General features: G+C 63.1%; 1 protein-coding gene across 3 annotated transcripts; it reads right to left on the bottom strand.

The window, feature by feature from the left end:
• Positions 1 to 5,104: 5,104 nt before the first annotated feature.
• Positions 5,105 to 15,408, bottom strand: TBX1 (T-box transcription factor 1; the record flags this gene model as incomplete). 3 transcript variants are annotated; one of them, XM_080649793.1, is made up of 8 exons in its annotated part: positions 5,105 to 5,987; positions 6,321 to 6,421; positions 6,505 to 6,572; positions 7,221 to 7,376; positions 7,885 to 8,056; positions 8,893 to 8,994; positions 10,934 to 11,300; positions 12,535 to 12,583. In XM_080649793.1, the coding sequence occupies 8 exons, from the start codon at positions 12,566 to 12,568 to the stop codon at positions 5,518 to 5,520; spliced, it is 1,470 nt and encodes a 489-aa protein (XP_080505919.1). In that variant the 3' UTR covers positions 5,105 to 5,517. The 3 variants fall into 3 exon arrangements, with proteins under 3 accessions (XP_080505919.1, XP_080505921.1, XP_080505920.1); XM_080649795.1 differs by lacking the exons at positions 10,934 to 11,300; positions 12,535 to 12,583 and adding an exon at positions 15,365 to 15,408; XM_080649794.1 differs by lacking the exon at positions 12,535 to 12,583 and having other exon boundaries at positions 10,934 to 11,361.
• Positions 15,409 to 18,967: the final 3,559 nt, after the last annotated feature.

The following is an 18,967-nucleotide window of genomic DNA, read 5'->3' as shown; positions in this document are numbered from 1 at the left end:
TGTACTGCCTGATGGGGAGGGTCCAGGCTGTGGCCATGTGCAGCCAGGCAGCCTCCCTGTCCCTGGTGCCATCCCCACCTTCACTGCGATGTGGTCGTCCTGGGGAAGAATCTAGAAAACACCTGGGATGAAGATGTGTTTGGAGATAGGAAACAAATCGAGATAGGACTTGAGGCTAAGGTGACACTGAGGAGCAGCGAGGAGACAGGGAGGGCGGAGTGTGTGTACCCAGCCTGGAGGGCAGGGCCAGGGTGGGGTGAAGTTCGGGGCCTGGGGCCTGAGGACCCGGGAACTGATTTGCAAGGTCTCCCAGGGGGAGATGCCAGCGTCCAGGTCGCTCAGGCTCCCGGGCTCAGCAGGCACTCATAAACGCATGACTGAAGGGATGACCACATCTGGGTCCCATCCACTGTAAGGGACACCCCACACTGCTGCTCGGGCCCCAAGAAAAAGACCTCCGGTTACACTGTGGGCCCCTCCGATAGAGATGTGTCCCCACTTCAGAGATGCTGGGGGGAAGGCGGGGGTGGGGGGGTGGGGGGGCGGGGGGGCGGTGAGGGGGAGCGGGTGGCTGCCACAGGAAGGAGGGGATTAAGTGCTTACTTTGTGCAATTGAACACTGATAGATAAAGGACGTTGCAATGCCATCCCTCTTTATAATTAAGAAGATAATTTAATTACTGCTATTAAAACCTAAGCTTCTCCCCCACGTGAGCTGCTTTTAACAAAATACCCCTGGTCCTGCCGTCTCCCACACGCAGTTGAACAGACGCCGCAGCTCCGGAGCTCCAGCTCGTGAGCCATCTGGTTTGAAGCAGTGCGACAAGCAGGAAAGGGAACCGAATCAAAGGCACGGCTGGGCATTTTTTTAAATACAGAAAATGTGTGAGGTAGACCAGGAGACCGCCCCTCCCCCCCTCTCAGGACTGGGTGCCACCACCGGGCCACTTCCTGCTCCCTGGCTGGACACAGAGGTGGCTTCGAGGAGTGAGGGCGGCCAGGAGGAGGTATGTGGGGTCAGGATGGGCAGACGCTTCCGATGCCTGCTCCCCTGCACAGGGTGGGTCAGCACCACCGCATTTAGGGGAAACCGAGGCACTGAGCCACAGAACCAGCGCGCACGCTCTCCCTCACACCCAGGTCCTGGTTGGGCCGCACGCCTGCCACCCCTGGGATCATCCCTTTGGTCCTAGAAGCAGCCCCTCGCCCCCACCTCCCCTCCGCCTGCCTGCACACGGCCCTGCTGGCTCTGCCCTCAGCAGCTGTGGCCCCGGAATTCTCCGGTGCGCGGGCGCTTTGATCTGCAGCACACCTGGCGATCAGGGCCTCACGTTCATCCAGCCACAGTCATATGGGTCCCACACACTCTGTGGACTTCCCCAGGCAGAGGGAAGGGGGGCTGGAGTTCCCCCGGGGTGGAGACTGGAGCCCTACAACCACTAGGCTCCCCCCTCCCCTGCAACTCCGGGCTTCCGGTTCCCCTCATTCTGCGGCCAAATGTCAGTTCATGGCCTCTGCACCCCACATGCTTCCCAGGGGAGACTGTCACCAGTCTCTCCAAGAGACCCGTGCCCACGCCGGCAGTGCCATACAGTGCCCGGCACGCTGCCTCTCTTTGTCCCTATAAAGGTGTGGGCGTCACCAGCTTCACTTGATGGCAGTGCAAGGGAGGGCGCTGGCCCAGAGCCTCTCCAAACCGTATGTGTGGGCAAGGCCCTGCGTTCTGTAGGGCCTCAGAGCGCCCACATCTCGGCTTTTGTGAGACTCCGGTGCGAGGAGGCCGCGGCTGTGGAGCCCCAGGGCGCCTGGAACTGGTGAGTCCTCCCAAAACTCCAGGCGGTTGTGTCGGGGTGTCCTCACCAGCAGGCAGTTTCCCAAGCCCTCCTGGAGCGGGAGTGGTTAAGTCACAGACAGAGGCTCCACAGCCGAAGGCAGGGGTGCAGTGGCTCTCGGCTGGTCTTCCTCCTCTGAGAACAGGAGCTGGGCTGCTGGGGGGGGGGGGGCGGTCATCCCACCACCCCTGAGGGTCCTTGGGTTCCCTAGTCCCTTATGTGGGACCCAAAAGGGTGAAGGGGAATGGGCAGGCCCACCTCTCCTCCCCTTACTTTACACATTGGGTGTCTAGTTTTCTTGAAGGGCTTCAAGTGGTCAGGAGTCTGGGGTCCCTGGACCCAAAGATCTCGGAGGTCCTTTCTAGTCCAAACTCCTGTCCTCCCAAGTCCTGGCGGCTGGACACATGGAGACAGGCAAGGGGCCTCTGGGCCGACTGGGGGACCCAGGGGAAGGTGCTGTGGAGGCATCCAACAGCTTCGGGGTGAGCCCATGAGGGGGCAGGTTGTACCGGACCCCAAGCCCTGCACAGCACAGTGGGTCATAGAAAGGGCAAGCCAGGTGTGTTTGCAGAGGAATCCTCAGTGAGGGGGATGGAAGCGAGGAGGAGACGGTCACAGAAAGGAAGCTGCTGCGACACATGCTTCACAAGCAGTCAAGGACTGTCAGGGGCAGATGCCGTTATGTCAGCCGCACAGCCGCGGCCAGACAGGACCTGCAGCCGGGGGCGCTCACCAACCACTCCTCCCAGGAACGAATGACGGAGAGACGCCCTGGTGCCTTTCCAAAGTTGGGAGCCTCCCGTCGAAGCTGGGTAACCCAAATCAGCCCTTCGTTCGCCACCCCCATCCCGGGTGCAAGGCAGGGTGACAGCACAGTAACCTGGTGAGGTGACGCACGGCCCGCACACAGCAGGCTGCCCCGAGGAGCCAGCCCCGCCCTCAGCGCCGAACATTGACGCATCCTCCTAAACCAGTGGTCGGCAAACTGCGGCTCGCGAGCCACATGCGGCTCTTTGGCCCCTTGAGTGTGGCTCTTCCACAAAATGCCACGGCCTGGGCGAGTCTATTTTGAAGAAGTGGCGTTAGAAGAAGTTTAAGTTTAAAAAATTTGGCTCTCCAAAGAAATTTCAATCGTTGTACTGTTGATGTTTGGCTCTGTTGACTAATGAGTTTGCCGACCACTGTCCTAAACCAACCAGGTGCCCTTCACAGGAGACAGGACACGGGCAGCACTGAGAACTGCCAAGGGAGCAGCAGCATGGGCAGCCTGGCGACACACCGTGAAGCAGGAGCAGCCAGCCCAGGCACCCGGCGGCACGGCCCCATTTATGAGAAGTTCCTCGCTGGGCAGACTCATCCATGGGGCAGAGGGAAGAAAACCATGCCTTTGGGGGCTGTTCTTCAGTGCAGGGCAAGCCCGCATTTGTAGTGTCCAGCACTCAGGATGTAGCCTGTGAGGAACCCAATGTTTAATTTTATTCTATTTTCCTTCATTAGAATGTAAGTGGCCCCCGATGGCTAGTGGCCACCGTGTTGGACAGCAGTGTGGCTCTCCATGCTGAGTGGTTATGATGTGGGAGGGGTCATATGCACAAGGAAGGCAAACTGCATGTCCAAGATGCATGCTGCTGCGTCCTCTCATCTGCAAACACCCGGCACCATCATTCGTCCCAAGAGGCACTTTTCACTTTAGCTTTGAAAAAAAGCAAAACGGAGATCTCTCCAACTGAGGTTCTCACCCTGTCTCCCCCGCTCCCCTCCACCACCATCCCATGGCCTGTGTGCAGAGAGGAAGGCCTGAGAATCACAGTGGGCCCTGGAGGGATGCCCAGCACCCGCAGGGGACACTGGGTCTGCAGGGCCAACCACAGCCCATCACTCCTGCAGGCCTCCCAGGACAAGAAAGGATGTGGGTGCATTTGTGGTGCAAATTCAAAATAGGCTACCCTCAGAGGGACATCTGCACTGGGGAGCGGGGCTGGACAGGTGTCCACAGGGTGGTGTCCAGAGCTTCCCTCAGGAGTGCATCCCTCAAGCGGTGTCCACGGAGCCTGCTGGCCACTTGAGCAGAGGCTGCAAGAGTCTTCACACCCTTGGAGGCTTTTTTGGGGGGGACCTCTGGCTCCAGGGCTCACCCCTCAGCAGCCTTGGCCACTTCCTAGACCACTTCATGGCATCAGTTCCTGCTATCCAATTTCTAAACCCTCGGTCACTTCACACCCCCAGGGCAAACACATCTGGGCAGAAAGCATCCAGTCCAGGGCAGACATCAGGAAATGCCTGGCCATGCCCTCAGAGAGATGGGATCAGGCTGCCACTGCCATGTGGCAGCGATTGTCACAAACACTAGGACAAAACCTCAACCACTTGCATTTCCCGTTCGTTTTGTGTCCAAGTGAGTAGCCTTGACATTGACTGGCTGTCAGCTTTTCCTGCCTGGGCTCAGGAAGGGAGGGATCAAAGGGTTCCTCTGGCCCATCCCTGGTGTTGAGTTAATGGGGAGAGGTCCCGCACCACCTGGCCTGGGAAAAATGCTTCACAGACAGGTTTCAAGATGACTCATGACCACTGTCATTGTGCCCCCTGTCCAGGTCACTCCGTGGGGACACTCACAGTGAATAGAGTCAATAAACAGGGGAAACGCAGGCCGGGCTGGGCCAGCGGGGGGGGGCGGTGGGGGGGAGATGCAAGGAGAGCAGAACTGCCTGTTTTTTCTCTCCTTCATCAGAGTCAGGCTTCTCCCTTCCCAATCCCCAGTGACAGTGCTCTGTCATGACCGTCATTCCCAGCTTCCCTGGAAAAGCACGCAGAACCGGCATCGGCCCTGAAAACAGGACCTGGGCGTGGATCCAAGTCCTAGAAGAGGGACAACTGCCCGGGCGAGGAATTTAAGTAAAAAGGCCGGATGCACACCTGGGGCTGGGCGGAGCCCGGGTACCCACACCCTGGGGGTGAAGCTGCCAGGTCCGAGTGGGAAAGGGGCGTGCGGGCAGGGTCGGGAAAGGCCGGGAGGGGGCAGTAAGAGCAAATCTGACCCGGCCTGACGCCAAGGGGGCGGGGAGAGGACGGAGAGAGGCGTGGCTGGGAAGAGGCTCTAGAAAGGGGCTCAAAGGGCACGGCAGGGACCCCCGGCTCCGCCCAACGCCCGACCTGCGGCCTTCAGGGACTAGAGCTGGGCAGAACCTCAAGTCCCCGAGTCCAACGGATTGGCTGTCCCTGAGATCCCCCGCGCGATCTAGCTGTTCTCAAATAAATGGACACGCAGGCAGCTTCCAAAAGAGGCGAAACCGTTTATCAAGTCGCTGAAGGCGCGATATCTACAGTATCTACAAATATCTACACGTATCTACACCGCCTGCAGACAGGGCTCCCGGGTCGTCTACACTGCAACTGCTGGCCGGGCCGGGGGCGACGCGGTCTCGCGGAGAACAATAAATATCACTTCCTTCCGCGCTGACCGGGCGCTTTGGCACTGGCGGCGCGGCCCGTGGCCCTCCGGGCTGGGGAGGAGGGGGGCCGAGGTGGCGCCCGGGCTGGAGAACCAGGTCTTCCGACAGCGCTTGGGCGGAGGGCAGAGGACCCCGTGGCTGCGAGGCTGGAGAAGGGGGGACCCGCGGAGGCCCGGGGCTGGGGCGCGTTCCCTGCCGGCCTCAGGGCTGCCCGGGCCCGCGGGGGGACGGCCGCGTTATCTGGGGCAGTAGTCGTAGGAGCCAGGCGGCGCGGCCCCTGCCGAGTACATGTTGGCTGCGGCGGCGGCGGCAGCAGCGGCGGCGGCGGCGGCGGCCGCCGGGCTCACCGGGTGGTGGTGCGAGTGTGCGTGCGCGTGGTAGCCGTGGCCGCGCAGGCCAGGCAGCGGGTAGGGCGCCGGCCGGCTCTTGGCCCCGAGGTAGTGGTCATAGGCGGCAGCCGGGTACTTGTAGGGGTGGTGGTGCAGCGGCTCCGATGCGCCGGGCGCCTCCAGGCGCAGCTCGGGGTGCGGGGGGCTGGGCCGGCCTCCGGGCGCGCCGGGCAGCGGAACGAGACCACCGGCGCCGCCAGCCCCGGGCAACGCGGGGCTCAGCACGCGCGCCAGCAGCGGCGGCGGGGGCGCCGGGTCCCCGAGCACGGCCGGCCCGCCCGCATCGCGCTCGAATTCTCGCCGGGCTTCGGCCGCGTCTGCGAGAAGGGCCGACGGGTGAGCGTGGGGGGCAGAGGGGACCCGCGAGAGTCCCGCCGGCAGGATGAGGCGCTAGGCCACCCCCCCTTCTCTCCGAACCAGCCCGAGACCCCGGCCCTCCCCAGGAACCCGCGCCCCTCCGCGGGCGGCAGGGCGAGGCTCAGCCGTCGGGCCGGGCGGGCGAGTGCGCGCTTGCCCGCCGCCACGGCCGTTGTGCAAGCGGCGGGAAGGCCGCGAGCGCCCCTGAGGCGCAGGCAAGGCCGGGCACAGCCGCCTCCCGGGGGCGGAGCGCGCGCGGAGCCGCGGCCCGGATCCCACGACCCCGGCCCTACCTTTCTCCGCGCCGTTGGGCTGCCCGGGGGAGGCCACCGGGTTCCGCGAGCGCGCAAAGGCGGTCATGAGCGGCAGCGCGCCGGGCCGGTGGTTACGGGGCCTGTGGGAGGGAGGCGGGCGGTGGGTCGGGGGATGCCCCGTGCAGGCGCCCGGTGGCGCTCGCTGTCTCCTCAGGACACTCACCAGTCTTCGGGGTCGCAGTCTCGGAAGCCTTTGGCGAAAGGGTTGCTGGCGATCTTGAGCTGCGTGATCTGCGGGGAAGAGGGCACGCACTGAGCAAGCGCTGGAGCCCTGCGCAGGGGGCTGTTGGACCTCCGCGGAGACTTGGGGAGTGTTGGGGAGCATTGAGAGGGGGCTGCTCCGGGAAGGGCTCCTCTCCTCTCCGCGGACTGAACCGGTCCACAGCCGCCCCTCCCCCACGGAGGTTGTGCCTCTCTCCTGCGGCTGGATGTCTGCGGAGCCTCCCTTCTTGGGAAGGAACCCCTTTGGGGACCCCAAGTGGTTGGGATGGAGACCCTACACCCCTGGCTGAGATGGGAATGTGGTCACCTCCACCCCCACCCCGCAGGGGAGAAGAGCGAAGGGACGCCCTAGGAATCTGGGTAAACCTCAGATCTGGCCCCTGATGGGGAGTTTCCGGAATGGTTTGGAAAACAAACTTTCAGGCCACATTGACAGTTGCTGCTTGAAAGGTCAACCTGATAGGAGGCTGGGACGTGCTGCAGCAGAGGGGAGGGGGCGGCTTGAGGCCCTTGGGGGTGGGGCTGCAGTCTGGGTTTTTTCCACGGGGGGGGGGGGGCCCTAATTTGCAGGTCCAAACCTTCAGTTCCCCAGGCAGGGGCTGAAAATTTCACCCCATCCCAGAAGTGCTGAAGGTGCAGTCCGCGGGCCTCACTCACCCTGTGGTTCTGGTAGGCAGTGACGGCAGTGAAGCGCGTCTCCTCGAACACAAAGGTTTTGAAGTTCTCCTCGGCATATTTCTCACTATCTTTGCGAGGGTCCACGTAGACCACGTGGAAGCGGGGCTGGTATCTGTGCATGGAGTTGAGAATAATCTGGAAGACAAGGTGGCGAGGCAGGAGCTAGGAAAAAGGCCAGGATCTCAATAGGCAGCAAACGTCCCAGAGAACTCGGGCAAAACCCTTATCTCCCCAAATGAGGCCTGGCCAGGGGGACCCAAGTGGACACTGTGACCGACGGGGGCGACCAGGAAAAACGCTCCTCCGAGTGGCAAAAGATCGAGGCTTACATTCTCTTTCCTTATGTCCTCAAGAACTACTGCGACTCATCGCCAGCCTGGATTCCAAAGAGCATCCTGCACCTACCCCCACACCCGGCACCATCCTTTCCAGTTAAAAATCTCCAACAAAAGATGAGGAACCCTCTCCCAGGCCTGAGGTCCACCAGACCCTGTGAGCCCCTGACCAGAAGGGCTGCTCTCCGCAGCCTGTCCCTCATCCACACCCCAAACTGCCCAAGCTCTGCCTCTGGTGTGCAGGGACCGCGGACGGAGGGCCTGCAGGGGTGGGGACCCGTGGTAGCCTGGGGAAGGGGATCGCTCACGTGGCCGTTGTCGTCCAGCAGGTTGTTGGTCAGTTTGAGCTTGTCAAAGGACACAATTTGCTTCATCCACTGTGCACCCTTGGCAGGCGAGTCGGGGTGGTAGTGCACTCGGCCTGGAGTGGCAGGGTCTGCCTTCCCGGCCACCAGCCAGGAGGAGCTGTGGAAGGCGTACCTGGGACAGCACCAGAGCATGGGTCACGTCATGTGGGGACGAACTGAGAGGGCCTTGCTGTGTGAACCCCGAAAGTGCCTCTGATGAGTTTCCCCATCGGTGAAGCTTCGGCTGCCACACAGGCTGGGAGCTCTTCCGAGGGGAATTGTAGAGAAAACAGAAAACTCCCTCCAGTCCCAAAACACAAGACAGCAGGAGTCCGCACCGAGGAGGGGGGAGAGGAGAGAGGAGGGAGGCTGAGCTCCCGGTGGTGCCACATTTCGCTGCACGCGGGTCTGCCTGTTTTGGGCTTCCCTGCTGGCCTCCAGTGTCGCCTGCTCAGCGGACGCCTGAATTTGGCCACTAAGGCTGCCTGGGGCACAGGGCAAACCATGTTCTCTTTATTAATTGCTGTTAATTGTCCGGGCAACTAAGGCCCGCCCTGCATAATCTCTCCCGGTCACCCCACCTTTCCTGCCCTGCTGGGGCGGGGGGGGGGGGGGGCAGCATTCCCTGGGGGTGGGGGAAGGGGACAAGGTGTTCATCTCCTGGGAGGAGACAGGAAGAAGGGGGGCTGTGTGCTGGGGTCTCTCCCGCATGGGCGCTGCCTTGGGCCTAAAGCTGGTGGGGAGGTGACCAGCCTGTGTGACCTCCTACGTGGAGTTCTGGAGAGCCTCTGGGAGCAGGATGTTTGAGAGTCTGGGGTCCGACAGAGTGGGAAGGGAACAGGACACAAAAGCTGGTGGGGAAGCTGGCACAGATGCCTCTGGCCACCGAATTACCAATGTCGTGGGCTGTGCCCAAGGCAGGGACCCTGGCTTCCCAGGGCACCCTCCCGGGTCCTGCTGGGCGCTCACCGGTAGCGCTTGTCGTCCACGGGCACAAAGTCCATGAGGAGCATGTAGTCAGCCATGGGGTCCATGCCGAAGAGCTTCACTTGGAAGGTGGGGAACATGCGCCTGGGAACAGGACGGCAAGGAGGCAGGTCACCTTAGATGGAGAAGGGCAGGGTCGCTCCACCTTAACCAGCCAGGGAAGGACTGCCTCCCCGCGACTGCCGAGTGTGGTTTGGGGGCCTGGTCCCTCCATCTCATCTCCCCTCACTCAGCTGCTCTAACCCGACCAGGCCCCTGCCCAGCGAGGGTAAGAGGAGCGGCAGGCAGCCCCCTGCCCCGTTTTTAAAACGTGAACATGGCTAGCTCACCGCTGGAGCTGAACCTCCACGCCCGAGCCTTGGCCAATCGCTTCTGTCACCCTTGCCTGTGTGGACCCAGCCTAGCAATTGCCGAGCTAGCCTCCGCTGGCAACACCCCAGCCACATGATCCAGTCCCAGCCCTCAACAGAGCCACCCCAGCTCTATCTAAGCTCCCGGCTCAAACAAAGTGAAACCGGGGTATTCTGTGAGATTCCAAGGAGTCCTGGTTGCCCTTTCGACTGGGCCTAGGCTGTTCCCAATCCCGCAGTAAGGCCTAGGCCTTGGAGCCCACAGCCTCCACCGTGACCCATCCCTCAGGCCCTGCCTCCTGCCCCGTGCTGGAGTCTCCCTACCTTCCTTGGGGACACATGAAAGTTCCCACTCCCCCAACTGCCACCATAACCCTCAGGCACAGCTACTCAGGGCAGACTTGGCTTGTGCCCTCATGGTCTCTAACTCTCCCTCCCCCAGGGCTCCAACTTGATGACCAGATCAGGCTCTTGAGAGGGCATTATGCCACCTACTCCAGGATGGGCCGCTGGCTGTGGGCCGGCCCTGCCAGCCGTGGGGCCCTGGAGCACAGCACTAGGCCTAGCCCCCAGGCCTTCCTACGGCTTCCCCTCACTCCCTGCAGGCGGTGGGCAGAAAACAGATGACACTGAGCTGGCCCTCCTGGGCTGGCCTGCCACCACCACCACCACCACCCCACCTCTGCAGGCTGGAGGGTGAATGCTGACTCCTGGGGTGAAGCCTAGCTGGTGCCAAGACCCTTGCTGGGCTGGCCTGGACCAGAGGCTGGGGCACAGTCCTGGGGGAGGGGGGTGCCCAGGACAGCAAGGAGAGTCTGGAGAAGACTCACTGAGCTGGAGCGGAGCAAGGGCCCCAGGCTTTCCAGGGAGGACGGCCTCAGCAAGGAAACAGAAACCACCAGAAGGCTCTGCAAACAGGCCCTGAGCTCCCTTTGGCCAGGCGGACTCAGAGCTGGTGTCTCTGTGTGTACATTAGACACAGCCCGGCACTCGCCTTTGTCTGTTGGTCAAATCCGTTGCATCGAAAAACTTGTTCCCCTTCTTCTCTCTGGGCCCTTACAACAAATACAGGCCAATTGGAAGACGCGGGCCCCAGCGGCAGAGCCAGGCCCCACAATCACCCGGAATTTAGGCCTAAGACAACTGGGTAGCAATCTCCACGGAACAGAACACACTGTTTTAGAGTCTTAATTCTCCCCTAAAATGTTCCCGACAATTGCCCAGCTGCTCCTCTTTGGCCGGGATAGACTGAACTAAAGAACCAAAGACCGAGTTTCCTTTGAGGTGGGATCCGCCGGAGCCGGAGCCGGCTGGTGGCAAGGCCCCTCACAGGCGGCTGCCTTCCCCCCAAGCTCGGTGTGCTCTGAGCCGGTCCGTTTCTGGCGGTGCCAGGTCCTGGGGCTGCTGGTCGGGCGGCAGGTCCGCAGGGTTTCTCTCCGCCGCCTTCCTGGCCTCCCGAGCAGTACCCTCCGGCCCGGCGCGCCAGGCGGTTGTCGCTAGAGCCGGGTCTCGGAGAGCGAAGGAGCTGGCCCGCGCAGAGAGGGACCCGCAGGTGGCCAGGCCGCGCCCCCCACCCCGCTTCTCAGTCTCGCTCGCGTGGATCGGGCCAAAGCCCGCTGCCCGAGACCGGCGCCACGTGGGGAGGGTCGCAGCGGGGAGAAGGGCGCCCTGACCTGCCAGCCTTGGTGACGATCATCTCGGTGCCCAGCTGATTGAATTCGTCCCACAGAGCCTTCATCTCAAGCTGCACGCTCACGCTGGCCACCTTCGCGTTCTTCTTTACCGGCGCCTTGGCGGCGGCCGCGCAATTGGCCCCAGGGCCCTCGGGCTCGGCAGCGGCACTGGTGGCGGCCCCGGCGGCCGGCGCGAACGGGTAGGCGTGCGGCGGCGGCGGGCCAGGGGCGCCCGGGGCGGCGGCGGCGCACGGGTCGTAGCGCGGCGGTGGCGGCTCGCGCGGGCCGTAAGGGTCCGCGCCCGGCGACGCGGCGCCCGGGAAGCCCCCGGCGGCCCCCAGGCTGCTCAGGCTGCTGGCCGTGAAGGCTGCAACGTCGCAGAAGTGCGAGAGCTGCGTGAGCCACGGGCTGGACACGGCGGAGATCATGACCCGCGGGCCGCCGCCGCCGCCCCGCCGCCGAGGTGAGCGCTACCCCGCGCCCCGGGCCGAGTGGCGGGCGCCGCGCCGCGCCCGGGGCCGCGCCGCCCCACACCGCGGGCCGGCCCCGAAGAGGCGCCCCGCCCCGCCCCGCCCCGCGCTCCCCCCCCCCCCCTGCCGAGACAATGCCTCCTTCCCCTCCCCTTCCCGCGCCCCTCCTCCGCCCCTTCCCCCTCCCCGGCCCCCAGCCCGCCCGCCGTGGCTGCTCGGCCCGGGCCCCCCCGACCGCCCGGACCGGCTCCCCAGAGCGCCGGCCGTCCGCCGCCCCTCGCTCTGCCGCCCTCCCGTGTTGCACTTCTCCCTTCTCTGTCCAGGCTCTTTCCAGTTTATTTATTTTTTTTACCTTTGTCTTGATCATTTAAAATTTCCCTCCTATTCGTCTTTCCTTCTTCCACTATCTCTTTCGTTTCTCTTTATTTCTGTTTGCTTTTCTGCCTCTTCCTCTTTTTCCTGTTATGTCTTTTCTTTCCACTTTATTTTTCATCACTCTTTCTTTTCAGTCTGCCTTTTCCTTCTTGTTTCTGTATATCTTTCTTTGTTATTCATTATTTGTTCTCTTTTTTTAAACAAAATTAAAACAAGTTTTTCTCTAACTTTTTCTTTTTAAACGACTTTCTGAAAACTTCCTTCACTTCCTTCTTTTTGTTCTTGCCCTCTATTTCTTTTTCTTCTTTCTCTTTTTCCCTACCCTCCTTTCGGGTTTTCTGTATTTTCTCTTCTTTTCTCAATTTCTTCTCCTCCTGGCTGCCTCACCTCTTCCTCTTTCTCCTTTTCCCTTGTTCCTTGCGCTTTCATCCCACCTCTGCTGGCTCAGGGCTCCTGCCTCTGCCCCCTTCTCTGGTCCTCCTGTCCTGTCCTTCCCCGCCTCCACTCACCTCTTCTGGGCCTGTGTCTAGCTTTGTGCAGGTCTCTGTAGCTGGGTCCCCAGGCTGCAGGGTGCACAGGCTTTGGGCAGGATGCCTGCCCTTTCTCTGCCCCAGAGTTGAAGCTGGAAGCCTGGAGCCCACCCTGACAGAGCTCCCCTCACACCCACTCCGTGCCCCGGCCCGGCCAACCCTCTTTGGGGCAGCAGTGGCAGAGGATCTGGAGGGCGGTCGGTGTAGACGCTGCGGGAAGGCTCACCTTCCATGTCCCTGGTGACGGTGCTGAAGTGCATCCCGGCCGGGGATTCCAGCAGCCGGTGAAGCTTCGCCCGGTTGGAGGACCCGGGGCCCAGGCGAGCGGTACGCTCTGCGGCCTCTGCTGCAACCAGAGAGGCGATGCTGAACGCGCTGGCCCGGGGAGACAGCGGGCTCCGCGCGTCCATAGGCGCCCGGCGGCCTGGCCGGCGCCGCCTCTGACTGCGTGCACCCAGCCGCACCGAGGCCGGCCCAGCCCACGGGAACCGGGGGCGGGAGCCTGCGGTGCCACTCACAGCCGTTAGCCCAGACCCAGGGGATTATGGCGTCACGGCCCCCCACTCCCGACCAGTGGCAGCCAAGGGGCCCAGCCGGGCGGAGCGCCCTGAGAGCACAGGGCCCTTCTGCTTTTCAAGTTCCTCGCCCCTCGCCTCTGCTCCCAGGGACCTCCATGACCAGGGCCCCTCGCACATCCCACTGCTCCCACTGAGGCCAGGGTTCTCTCCGGCAGCCTCTACAGCCCCAGGGGGAAGGTGATTATACCAAGAGCACTCAGCCCCAGCCCAAGGCAGTGGAGCACGGAGGAAACACCAGGGGCCGCCTGGGCCCAGCCCAGCCCCTGCCCCTGCCCTCAGCCCCTCCTGCCTCCTCCTCCCTGGCTGCCCCTGCACCTGGGTGAGGAGAGGGCAGTTCGGGCTCCAGCACGGCCTCTGCGAAGCAGGACAGTACCCAGGCCAGCAAATGCCCCTGGCCCCCTTCGATTGGCTCACTGTTGTGGCTGGGGACCCCAAGTAGAGGGACACCGCCCAGGCTGCGCAGCCCGGGAGTCCCAGCGTCATGCGCAACCCGCGTACACCGCCTGCCTCTGGCCAGGACGCTTATACATCCGGAGGGTGGGCAGTGCCCGCTCCTCTGACCTCCCTGCGCACGGCCAGGCGCAGGGAGGGCCGGGGGCGGAGCCTGGACTGGCCAAGGGAGCTGAGGACACGTAGGGAGTTCAGGCCTCCCAGTTCGGTGGCGTGCTGCCCCTCGCTGCATCCCACTCCACAGTCAGCCTGCCCCGCCTGGGGCACTTAGGACCAACACCGTGAGGCAGGGCCTGCCTGAGGCCTCAGGGCCCTTAGGCACGGGCATCTGGGATGAAAAGGCCTGGCTTAGCTTGTGCCTTCTCCTACCTACTGCTACCATGGCCTTCCAGTCCAGTGTCTCCCTAGCAAGCCTCCGTGCCTCCCAGGAGCCTCTTGGTCCTGCACGAAGGCTCTGGCAGTCAGGGCCTCCTTTCCAAGGCCTCTCCGCCTGCAACCACATCATGTGCCCGTGCTTGTCTGGATGGGGGTAGGGGGCAGGCAGTCTCTCTCAGGGTTTTTACAATCCCAGGGCCTCAGACCCTAGGCTGCAGGCGTTGCTGCCTGGGAGGCAGGGAAGGCCCAGGAAACTGGGGACCAGGGATTAGGCTCCCGTGGGAAGCGACTGACTTTGGGGCCTGAGGTCCAGGAAAGAGTGTGAGACCAGTGGGTAAGCATGTGGGTCGTGCTGTGTGACTGGGGTGTGCTGTGTGTGAACTCATGCACAGCGAGCCCCTCGAACCCCCCCCCTCAGGCTTTGTGGGCTGTGGAAGTGAAGGGAAGCTGTTAGCAGGGCATGTCCCCAGCCCTGAGTGGTCGTTCAGGGCTGTGACAGTGACAGCGACCTGTGGGACCTAGGGCCAGGTCCAAGGAGGAGTGTGATATGGGACTAGCCAGGCTCCCCTATCCCTCCTGATGAGCAGGGCCAGCACCCTGCCTCCAGAACAGGAGGGGAGAGCCCAGCTGGGAGGGGACACCAGTGGAGGCAGGTCGAGTAGTGTTGCAGGAGCTGTGCCCAGTGCTGTCGGTTCACACCCGGAGATGTGCAGGGCCATGTCACCGTGTCACCAGGGGGGACCTTTTGCTGGTAGCTATACCCACCCACAGTTTATGTGTGGGTCCCCATGTGGGGGCTCAATGGGGTGGGTGGGCTCCTGCCTGTGGTTGTGAGTTGTCCGGGATGCACTTTGTCCCAGCACACGGGGTGGCCGTGGTGGTGTCCTCCGAACCTGGGGGAGCCTTCCCTGTGTATCTGGGTGAACACCTGAAGGCAGCGGCCAATGAGTCCCAGGGTGACACCAATACTGAGAAGTGAAAGTGAAAAACCCTGGGTCTTCCTGGAGACTCTGGGTCAGCCTCCTGGGGCGCCATCCTGAGGTCCCTGACCCTCCAGGGCAGAGGTGGTGGAGGGGAGAGGGGGTCCTCCCAGCCCTCATTAACCCCTTCCTGCTCAAACTGGGACCTGCCAGGGGCCGGCTGTTTTGTCAAAAGCTTCAGAGCAGAGAAAATTCTTCGTGGTCCACGACAGGGTGCTGGGTAGGTGTGAGGGGCCCCACCCGGGCCGCTCGGTTTGCTGAGCGCCTCGCTCCACGCGCAGCCGATTCTGACCCCGCGCGACTGCATAACCCCGGACCCCGCAGCTCCATGCGTGGGCCCTCCTGGAGCCCTCGACCTGGAGGAGCCCAAAGAGGCCGGAGGCGCGAGGCCGCCCGAGCCTCCAGCCCGCGGCAGAGCCGCTGCCTCCACCGCCCACCGGGGCTGCGCTCCTCCGATCTCCCGTAGGTCCCTCCTGGGCCGCACCGCCCTCCCGCTCCGCCACGCTCCCCCGCCCGGCAACCCGCCCCAGCTCCTAGCCGTTCGCGCCGCCCACCCCTCCTCTAGTACAGGCCGCAGCCCAAAGGGGACGCGCCCGCGGGTGGCCCGGCGCCCCGCACACCCCGTCCCGCGCGCACGCCGTGCCGCTGCCTGCGGGAAGGCTTCATCCCTCACCTGGACGGGCCGCGGCTCCCTTCCGCCTCGCTCCCCCTGCCGGCCGCGCCTCCATTGCGGCGAGGTAGGAGGCCTGGCTGCGCGGACCAGGAGGGCAAATCGAGGCAGGGGGTCCTGAGCTGCTCGGGGTCAGCCGGCTTAGAGCGCGGCGCGCGGCTGCGGCCTGGACTTCGCGGCGCGTCCCTCCGCCTGGGACGAAGAGTGAAGACCAGACCCGCATTTCGCCGCGCCGGGCTGGCTGGCTGCGAGGTAGGTGCTATGAGACCATTTTACAGGCCATAAAACCGAGGCTCAGGCTTGGCTGGCTGCCGGCAGTACGGAGTGGGAACCAGCAGTCTGGCGGAGGGCAGGAGGCGGCAGGGGCGGGCGGGGGCTGAGGCCGTGGCCCCTCCTTGGCCGGGACAGGACCGCGGCCGTGGCTTCTCCCTGCGCAGGGGGTCCCACGTGGGGCCCCGGCACTGTCCCGGGAGCCTTGCGCCTCGGCTCACTCAGTGCCGCCTTCCCCCGGCATCTTCGGAGTTTCGACTAAAGCGAGCCCTGTTTCCAGCCCTATTTCGGATGTTTTCTCCCCCAGCGCGCGGGAGGCGGCCCCTGCATGGCTGACTCGTTGCCCGCCCAGCTCCGCCTCCTCAGAGCGCACCAAGTCGGGCACCCTCACATTCTTTTGGCGGGGACCCCTCTCCTCACTCTCAGTCCATTGTAAGCGCACATCCACAGCGCCGCGTTCACCGCTCAGAATTCACTCCGGCCTCTTTGTTCCCAGCCTTGGAGGGACCTGCGCACCCTTACGCGTCTCTGGCGGGCACAGAGCCCGCTGCGCCTTGCCCTGAAGTGCTCCTCAGACAAGGTGCACACCACCCGCGCCCCCAGCGGGTGCCGGGCCATCTGGGGCAAACGCAGCGCAGATGGATCTGTGCAGGCAGCCCACAGGATGTGAGATCGTGGTGCACTGGGACCCCCCTCCCCTAGGAATCAGAGAATGGAGCGGAGTAGAACCAGGTTGCGTCACCCACGGCTCAGACAGAGGGGGGCTGGGCTTTACTTGACCCCATTAATTCGTTTCAGGATTGATTAGCCGGGGGCTGCGTCCTCAGGGGTCTCCCAGGGAGGCCCCGCGCCAAGAGCAGCTTGTACCCTGTCAGTGGCTCCTCCCCTGCCCGCAGCCCTGGGCCTTTGGGGGCCCCAGTCTCAGCGGGGCAGGGGGCAGGAAGGGAGTCGCCTTCGCTGGAGCCGGGCTCGGCAGCGGGCTCGGCAGCTTCGTCCTCCCTTCCCGGCTCTGTCCCCACCTCTCGGATTAGGAATGCCTGGCCCCGCTGTCCCTACATTCAACGATGGTGCTTGGCCCGCGATGCTTGCCCATGAACGCGGCTTTCTGAGTAGCCCTCGTGGGCGTGATGGGCGGGTAGGGACCGCCGTGCTCCCTATCCTCGGGCCGCTGTGCTGAGACCTCCCTCCCCTCCGTCCCCAGTCACAGAGCATTCAGAAGACCCCTGGGGCTCTGCGCATCGGGGGAGGAGCGGGCGCGGCTAGCGCCGGGTCTGCGTCTAAGCCAGAATCTAAGCCAGAATGGGAGTGGAGGCTTCCTCCAGCGCCCAGCGGGCACCTTTGAAGCATGGCCGCGCTGACACGGTGGGTGCTTTGTCAGCAGTGGAGGCCTGGGGAGCTTGCCGCGTGGCCAGGACTGGGGCCACCCTGGGGGCGTGGGGCAGAAGCAGTTTTCCTGCTCACACACCCTCCCTTGCACAGGTCGTGGGCTCTTGTGACACCGCCTCGCAGAGGTGGAGGAGGCAACCCTCTCTCCCCCGCTTGGGGGAGCAGTGGCTCCGCTGGCCCCTGACGGTCCCCTGGCCCTTCCCTCGGGTGCCCCCCTACTGAAGCAGTAGTCTCTGCCAGCCCCCTCTTCCCCTCCCCCCCAGGCGTCCTCCTTGGTGTTGGGCCCTTACACAAACGTTGGGTAGGGGAAGGGCCCAAGCTCTGTGGGGTGTGGCAGAGAGCAGGCAAAGCCCTGAAGGGAGTCCCAGAGGCACAATGGTGTACACATGAGTGGGGGCCACACGAGGGGGACTCAACTCCAAGTAGATTCCCAAGTGAGGCTGGGCAGACAAGCCCAGTGGAATTCTTGAAAAGATTCAGGAGTTAGGAACAGCCTGCCGGCTTGGAGAGGGTGGGGTGGGAGTGAGCTGAGCGATGGCCGAGGTGGAGCTGGACCCCCCCCCACTTCTCCCAAGGCATCATCTCAGACTCTTCCTGGACCCCAGCACCACCTGCATCTGGTCCCGGGACAGGGACATCTCAGAGTGCTAGTGCCTGGACCTTGGGGGACTAATGACAGTAGGATGAACAAAGAGGAAAACTAAGACACTGAGTGGGAGTGACAGGCGTGGGATAAGGCAGGACAGAGAGGCACACACCCCAGTGACACCAGTCCCCTCAGAGCTGGGAGGGGATGGACCAGCGTTCGTACAGCCGTGCACAGCTGGGTGGAAGTCTCCTCTCTGCCACCTCCCGCACTGTGGGTGCTGTCGCCTGGGCCCCGTGCACGCCCCTTATGTGGGTGCTGTCTTCTGGGCCCAGTGCCCAGGAAGACAGATGGGGGCGGAGATGGTGAGAGGGATGGCCAGACAGGATGGGGATGTCAGCTAGGCCTGGGTAATAGCACCCCTGCCTGCCCCCTCTGCTGGGCACCAGGGCCCCCTGCAGGCTGAAAGTTCCCACAACTCCAGAACAAACAAACAAACAGACAGACTGGTGCACAGCCAGGCCCTGGGCCCCTCTCTGATTTCTGGGCCTGTTGATTTAGCTGCCCACTTGACGGGAGGACCCAGCCACATGGGGAGCCGGCTGTCCATATGTCTGTCCATCTACTGGCCACACTAGTCCCTCCACCCCAGCTGCTCTCAAGCAGAGGTGGGGCTCAGAGACCAGGTGACCTAGATTTAGGCTGCCTACTCGGGGGCTGAGGAAACCAGCCCCCTTGCTTCCCAAACTCTGTGGCCAGGGCAAGTGGAACCACACTTTCCAGGAAAAGGGACAGACCCCAAAGCCCCTGGGGTGTGTTAGATGAGAGTAGGTGGCCAGAAAATGGGCACCTGCAGACACTCTCTGCAGGTTCCTCCGGCCAGTGGGGGAACCTGGCTGGGTACCAACATCCACCCATCACACACCCATATGGAACCCACAGCACTGCACACATGCCCGTGAGGGCGGGCATAATGTGTGTTGGGTATGCACACACCACACATACATGAACACATCCACAGCTGAGTGCTTATACACATGCATGTGAGCACACCATACATACATGTGATCATGAGCAGGCACACACACTGTTCACATACAGACACCAACGTGGGCCAGATTGCACATATTGTACATGCAGAACATTGACATGGACATGCACGCGTGTGCAGGTAGATCTTCAATGCCGGTGACACTCATTTCAGTAACTCAAGTGGTCTGATGTTTACTTGACTTGGATGAGGTCCATGTGGAGCCTATGGAACCATATGAGGAAGGAGGAATAAAATGTTTCACTTCACTCACGTTGGGTCATTTTCTGAAGGTGACACACTCAGATGTTGCCCCAAGGGGGAAGGTCTGATG

Source organism: Plecotus auritus, assembly GCF_963455305.1.
Source record: "Plecotus auritus genome assembly, chromosome: 13".
NCBI classification, from domain to species: Eukaryota; Metazoa; Chordata; class Mammalia; order Chiroptera; family Vespertilionidae; genus Plecotus; species Plecotus auritus.
Note: the sequence above shows the minus strand (reverse complement) of the source record. Positions and strands in the feature narration are given on the sequence as shown.